This window comes from Nannospalax galili, unplaced genomic scaffold, assembly GCF_000622305.1.
Source record: "Nannospalax galili isolate Female #2095 unplaced genomic scaffold, S.galili_v1.0 scaffold32, whole genome shotgun sequence".
Lineage (NCBI taxonomy): Eukaryota > Metazoa > Chordata > Mammalia > Rodentia > Spalacidae > Nannospalax > Nannospalax galili.
This window is the reverse complement of record NW_008335297.1, coordinates 1,020,378-1,028,142: the sequence shown is the minus strand read 5'-3', so window position 1 is coordinate 1,028,142 and position 7,765 is coordinate 1,020,378. Positions and strand designations below refer to the sequence as shown.

The 7,765-nt window shown below is 43.6% G+C and overlaps 1 protein-coding gene across 1 annotated transcript in view; it reads right to left on the bottom strand.

Moving 5' to 3' along the window:
- Positions 1–7,765, bottom strand: part of LOC103731556 (group 10 secretory phospholipase A2) — a 22,905-nt gene that overhangs the window by 5,923 nt on the left and 9,217 nt on the right. The window contains exon 3 of the mRNA XM_008829896.3: positions 5,335–5,441. Coding sequence (XP_008828118.1) covers positions 5,335–5,441 — 107 coding nt within the window. The remainder of the gene's footprint in view (positions 1–5,334; positions 5,442–7,765) is intronic.

Sequence of the window (7,765 nt, the reverse complement as noted above, 5' to 3'; positions counted from 1 at the left end):
AAACATCACAACAGACACCAGAAAGATACAGAACATTATAAGGGAATACTTTAAAAACCTATATGCTACTAAATTTGAAAGCCTAAAAGAAATTGATGCATATCTAAAGGCATGGGAACCACTACAACTAAACCAAGAAGAGATTAACAGTGGCAGGGATAGCAGAGTATGGAGGCTCTAGTGGGAGAGGAAGGCTGTCTACCTGACGAGTTTGTATTCATGCTCAGATGCCGAGGAGCTCAGAAGGTGGGTGACTGTGACCAGTGATAGTCATGTATATAGAGATTGGAAATGCATGTGAAAACTTCTCAATGTCAAGAGCCCTGGAATGAATTTTTCTGTATGAAACTGTGTGTTTTGACAATGAAGTGGAGATCTTTTTTAAACGTTAAAACCTCATTTAATTTTATGTCTTACAGAGTTTATAATGAGTAAAAGATTGTATTAGCGTAATAATTCATCTGTAAACTAAAAATGTACAGCCAATTTTGAAAGAGATGTACCCTAGCTCAGAAAAATGTTATTGAATAGGTTAATGCTGTTGTAATGAAATGCTTCTTCTAATTTAAAAAAAAATTGCTTGCATTTTTTTTGTTGGTGGTGGCAGTTGGGGGGACGTGTACCCTAGCACACTTCAGTTTTCTCCTTCTACCATGGGTCCCATGGATCAAACTCAGGTCATCAGGCTCAAGGGCAAGCACCTTTATCCACCAAGCATCTCGGAGACCCCAATTTTACTCTAGTACCAGCTCCTTTTTCCTTCTAGGGAGACATGGCTGAGAAGTAGTATATATTGAAACCATCCTCCTAGTGACCCTTCTGATCCCCCTGCCTCCAGAGCAGACCATGTCTCTAGGAGCTGGTGTTTCAGTGGAGTCGGAGAGAGAAGTGAGTAGAAGGGAAGGAAAAGAACAAAAATCCCCCCACCTCCCTGCTCAATCTGTTTATCACATTCTGAACCCTTCTTTTATCTCTGCGGCATTCAGCACAGGTAAGGAAACTGAAGCTCAGATAGGTTGTTACTATCTTAGCGTGATGCAACCCCCAGCCATCTGGGATCAAGTGACTTTTAACAAAAGATGCTAATACTATCCAAGAGGGAAAGAATGGACTATTCAACAAGTGGCACTGGGACAACTGAACAACAATATGCCAAAGGATTAATTCAGGCCTGCTTCATTCTGTGTATAAAAATTAACTTAAAGTAGATCACGGCCATAAATCCGAGAGTTAGCAATATAAAACTATTAGGAGCTGGGGCTGGAGAGACAGGTCAGTAGTTAAGAGCACTGGCTGTTCTTTCAGAAGACCTGGGTTCAAATTCCAGCACCCATATGGCAGCTAACAACTGTCGATCACTCCAATTACAGGGGATCCAACACCCTCTCTGTCCTCCATGGGCATTGCATGACATGGAAGCACTTACATACATGCAGGCAAAATGCATATACACATAAAAATAATAAAAAATACATGGGCAACAATATACAAAATAGCTGAATTGAGTGTTATCAAAAGGAAAAACCTGAGGCCAGAGAAATGGTTCAACGGTTAAGAGCACTGACTGCTCTTGCAGAGGACCTGGGTTCAATTCCCAGCACCTACATGGCAGCTAACAACTGTCTGTAACTCGAGTTCCAAGGAATCTGACGCCCTCATCTGACCTCCATGGGCATTGCATGACATGGGTACACTTACATAAATGCAGGCAATATACTCATACACATAAAAAAATTAAAAAGTAAAATAGTTCAAAAAACTAAAACCTTTTGTTCATCAAAATGAAATGAGAACAGCAGGGTACTATGGCATATTCCTTTAATCCCAGCAGGCAGGCAGATCTCTAGGATTTAGAATCCAGCCTGATCTATATAGCAAGTTCTAGGCCAGCTGGGGCTATTTAGTGAGACCCTGTCTCAAAAACAATAAACGTAAAGAAAAAACAATGGAAAATGAAAACAAGCTACAGGATAGGAAATCACAGATCTAAGAAAAGCTGAGAATTCAGGTGCCAGGCATGGTGGTGTGTGCCACAGCACACATGTCGAAGTCAGAGGACAACTTGCAGGAGTCGGTTCTTTCCTTCTACCACGTGGGTTCTGGGAATTGAACTCAGATTGTCAGGCTTGGTGGCAAACACCTTTACTGTTGAACCATCTTGCTATCCCTACATTTAACATTTTTAATTGTTCCTTTTTTCTTTTAATTTTAGTAGTTGGTCATATATAATCCCATGATGTCAGAATGTATCATATGACAATAGTCATTAAATACATGTTGCCTGTGGTTAAAGATAAATAAGCAATTAATAGACAAATACAAAAGATTCTTTATGTGGGAAGGGGAGATGGCTCAGTGGGTATTTGCAGCCAAACTTACAACCTGAGTTTGATCCCCGGAACTCACATGGTAGAAGGAAAGAATTCTTGCAAGTTGTCCTCTGACCTCACACAAATACACATGCCATGCTGCCAACACACACACACACACACACACACACACACACACACACACACAAAATTAGTATATAGCATGTGTGTGTGTGTGTGTGTGTGTGTGTGTGTGTGTAAAGAAGTGGACATCAAGTGTCTTCCCCTATCACTCTCTACCTTCTTTTGAGACAGGGTCTCTCACTGAACCTGGAGCATGTCAGTATGGCTAGAATAACTGGTTTGCAAACTTCAGAGATCCTCTTGTCTCTGCTTCACAGCATTGGAATTACTAGCATGAACATGGCTGTGCCCAGGCTTTTAATGTGGGTTCTGTGTGGATCAAACTCAGCTCCTCATGCTTTCATGGCAATGGCAAACATGTTACCAACTGAGCCATCTCCCCAGACCATAACCTTCTACTTTGAGGGACTGGAAGAGATGGGAGAGATAAGCCCTGTCTATTAGTGGCAGCTCCTGTATGTTCCATCCAATGGTTGTTACTGAGACTGATGTCATGAGGGCCTCTGATTTTAAAGAAAACTAAACATACAGAAATTCAGGGTTTTTTTAATGTGAAATAGATTGGGGGTTTTTTTGTTTTGTTTTGTTTTGTTTTGTTTTTTAATTTTATGTGTACGCATGTATTGCCTGAGTGTAGGTAAGTGCACCCATGTCGTGCAATGCCATGGAGGTCAGAAAAGGCTGTTGGATCCCCTGGGACTGAAGTCGTGGACAGTAGTTAGCCACCATGTGGGTGCTGGGACTCAAACCCAGGTCTTCTGCAAAAACAACCAGTTCTTAATCACTGAGCCATCTCTCCAGCCCTAGATTGTTTGAAGAAAAAAAATCTGTCATGTAGCCTTACCATACTTGGTATATATTCAAGGATGACCCTGAACTCCTAACTTTCCTGACAAGTACTAGAATTACAGGCATGCACTGCCATACCCAGTTTATGTGGTGCTTAGGATGGAATCCAGAGCTTTGTGCATGCTAGATAGGGACTCTACCAACTGAATTCTGTCCCCAGCCCAAAGAGTTTGATTTTTAAAATACTGACTCAAACTGCTGTTCTAGAACAGTGGCAAATTAAACATTCATAGAATCGGTATAGCCCAAGGGCCACCTCCACTAAGTGTTAATATGATTTCAGTGTTCCAGGGAAGGGAAGGAATTTTCCAGAGTCTCTGGCTGAAAGTAGCAGGGCAGCTCCAGACTCTCAAGAGTCTCTCCTAGCCCAGTCTCAGGGAGGAGGAACCAGTGCAAGGAACACGAAAAGCTAGTTCTACAGCCCTTGGTCCACAAGGATGGGCCCTGATAATACTTCTTGTGCTCCCAGCATGCAATATTTGAGGCCAAAGCTTCAGAAGCACAGACCAGGAGAGTCATCACACTACACTGAGGGACAAGCAGCCCCCACTGGTGACAGGCTCCCACACTGGAGCCAAAGGTGAGGAACAGTGGCCCGGGACACCCACTATCTTTTCTTTCATTTTTCAGGGGATCTTTTTGAGACAGGGTCTCCCTGTAGCCTCAACTGGCCTAGAACTCATTATGTAGACCAGGCTGGCCTTGAACTCACAGAGATCTGCCTGCCTCTGCCTCCCAAGTGCTGGGATTAAAGGAGTGTGCCACCACACCCATCTATCATTTCTTTCTTTTTATCTCTAATCATGAAAATTGTCAAACAGAAAATTTTGAAGAAATTGTCAAAGACTGTGTATCTACCACACAGATTCTACCATCAATATTTTACTTCCACATGCCCTTGTCCATCCATCCACCCATCCAACAACCTATCCATCAATCCATCTATCCATCTACCCATGCATCGTCATCTTCTTTTTATTTTTCTTTTAAATTTTTTGCTTGTTTTGTTTTAAAACATTTCAAAGTTAGTTGTAGACAATGGTTTGATTCACATTTCAAAGTTAAGCATAATATGAGGAGATCCAATTGGGTGTCAAGTTGGGAAGGGGTGGACTTGTAATGGCTGATCTTGAACCCAAAGATGTTGGTTCTGATATTGGCAAAGGAATGCCACAACAAGAAGATAGATAAACTCTCCAGTGAGAGAGAAGGCAAGTGGGCAAAAGCAAAAGCTCCTTTCTGCAATGTCCTTTTATATGGGCTGCCACCATGGGAGCCACTTACATTTAGAGTGGGGAAGTAATACGATTAAGAAAGTCCCTCACAGCCGGATGTGGTGGCATATGCCTTTAATCCCAGCACTTGGGAGGCAGAGGCAGACAAATCTCTGTAAGTTGGAGACCAGCCTGGTTTACATAGTGAGTCCCAGGCCAGCTGGGACTACAGGGAGACCCTGTCTCAAAAACACCAAAAAAAAAAAAAGTCCCTCACATTTTAGTTAATTACAGATTCAGTCAAGTAGACAACCAAGATCAGCCATCACACTAGTTTGAAGTGCATCCTTTCACATCGTTTTCTGAACTTTCTATATCTGTACATTTGGCTGTGGAAAGTAGTAGGTGTCTTTCTTAATAGTGTAGTAGTGAAAGGGTCATTCTGAAATTTCTTTTCACTCAGCATCTTTCCATGTCAATGTATGGTTCTACCTCATCCTTTCTCTAGATTGTAGAGTATTCCAGTTTGCATACATCTCAGCTTATTTACAGCGTCCCCTTCTGATGGGCTTTTAGGTTGTTTACTACCTGGTTCCATTTCTATCATCTTTTGTCTAGACACTGAAGAAATAAATACGTGTGTGTGTGTGTGTGTGTGTGTTTCAAGTGCTCGGTGTGGAAGGCAACGAAACAGTATGGTCTGTGGAGAGCTAGAAGCAGTGATACATTATTATGACAAGAGCACAGAAGCCATCAGGCTCTTACAGATGCCCAGAGAATACTTGGGGAAGTCAGAGTACATGGTGTGGGGTACTCACCACACTGGATATGATGGTCGATGCAATTCCAGGGGTAGCGGTCCATCTTGGGGCTGCAGCCAGCCACCTGAGCTCGAGAGTAGCAGCAGTCATGATGATGGCAGCACCTGGGTGTGGGGTGGGCAGACCAATAGCTGGTCTCCTGGCCATCCTGTCTGGCCAGGGCTAGGTCAATGAAGATTCCAACCAGCCTGTGTCTTCTGGTGGACACTTTGTCCCTGAGAGACCCAATTCTGGGAAAGAATTCCAACAGCTTGCCCGCCCCCATGTGCCTGCACAGCCTCCCTGCCTGGCCATACCAGGACTTGGCCTTACTTCCTTCCTTCACTCCCTGGGTCTCTGAGCTCCAGTGACCCCAGGGTTCTCTCTTCCTGCCTGGAATAACCGGATGCCCCTCTTATCCATTAGATTTAGCCCAGGCACCAGACTCTACCCAGAAGTGCTCAGGCCTCCTTTGTTACCAGGTTGTTGGTCTCTTTGTCACATCCTCTCATAAAACCTGATTCCTGGCCCTCTGCTTCCCTGGGCCTGCACCACCCACAGGCCTCTCTCCGGGTAAGTGGATCACGTCTTCTGCACCTTGACTCCCCAGCCTCATTCACCCTCCCATCTCCCCTGCCCTCCTAGCCTGAATCCTGTCCCATTACTTGTCTTGGCACCCCAGACACCTGGGAACCACCACTGCTTCCTAATCCTTTGCATCCAGACAAACCCAGTTCCTTCTGGGATCCCCAGGAGCCCTCCTGGCCCTGCCCTCACCTCCCTCTGCTTCCCTGGTTTCCCTGCAACCCACTACCTCTCTCCCCAGAGCCCTCAGGCCTGGTCCCCCCCTCATCTCCCTCTGCTTCCCTGGGCTACACAACCTACCAGCCTCTTTTCTGCATGGGGGTGCTGACCTTTCTCTTTCCTGATCCTTTGCAACCAGACCAACCCAGCTCCTCAATGCAGTCCCCAGGAGCCCTTGGGGCCTCTTCCCGCCCCCACCTTCCTTTGCATCTCTGGGTGGCATAACCACCAGCTGCCCTAGACCAGCATCTTTCCTAGGCTCTGCTCCCAGGCCAGTCCGACCCCCAAATTCCTGAGGCTAAAATCTTTCCTGGAGGGATCCAGACCTTAGGAGAAAGCCTGAGAGCATCTGATCCTCATCTGACTTGGGCCTCTGTGGGAATTCCTGAACACAAAAGCGATCTGGCCACTCCAAAATAAAACCAAAAGAGAAAACCAGAAGCTTAGAGGAACCAGCTTTTCATGGCCAAAAGTAAACCACAAAGACACATAAAGTTTACAAAAAGAAACAGACCTAAACTTGAAGGCTTGAGGCTCACACAAAAATCAGACTCTACAAAAGAAATTTACATGTCAAAATCACAGAGAAAAAAATAACATGAAAAACCAAAATAACATATCCCCACCAAATACCAATAGTCCTCTAGAGGAGTACAATGAGAACCCCCTAGAGATAATGCAGGACATAGAACTCAAAAGAACAATTATAAACATGATAAAAGAATTCAATGAATTTAAAGAACACACAAACAAATCTAAGAACTGAAAGAAGATAGGGATAAACTTCTGAATAAATTCACAAAAGAGCTAGAAATATTGAAGACTACTCAGGCTGAAATGAAGAAGGAAGTGAAACATTCAGTAAGCCAATTAGAAACGACAGGAGAGCCGGGCATGGTGGCCCACGCCATTAATCCCAGCACTTGGGAGGCAGAGGCTGGTGGATCTCTGTGAGTTCAAGGCCAGCCTGGTCTACATAGTGAGTACCAGGACAGCTGGGGCTACAGGGAGACCCTGTCTCAAAAAGACCAAAACACAACAAAACCTCTGGGGCATGCTAAAAGCTGTCCTTAGAGGGAAGTTTATAGCTCTAAGTGCCTACATCAAAAAATCAGAAAGAACACAAATAAATGACTTAACACTGCAACTCAAGACACTTGAAAAGCAATAGCAAACGAAACCCCAACCGATCAGAGAAGAAGAAATAACAAAAATCAGAACAGAAATTAATGAAATTGAAACAAAGAAAACAATACAAAGAATCAACAGATCCAAGAGCTGGTTCTTTGAAAACATAAGATTGACAGACCGCTAGCCCAGTTAACCAAAAGAAAGAAAAGAGCACCTCCAAATCAACAAAATCAGAGATGAAAGGAGAAACATCACAACAGACACCAGAAAGATATAGAATATTATAAGGGAATACTTTAAAAACCTATATGCTACTAAATATGAAAACCTAAAAGAAATGGACAGATATCTAAAGGCATGGGAACCACCAAAACTAAACCAAGAATAGATTAACAGCTTAAACAGACCCATAACCCAAAAATAAATTGGAACAGTAATACAAAATCTCCCGACTACTAAAAGCCCAGGACTAGATGGATTTACAGCAGAATTCTATCAGACATTTAAAGAAGAT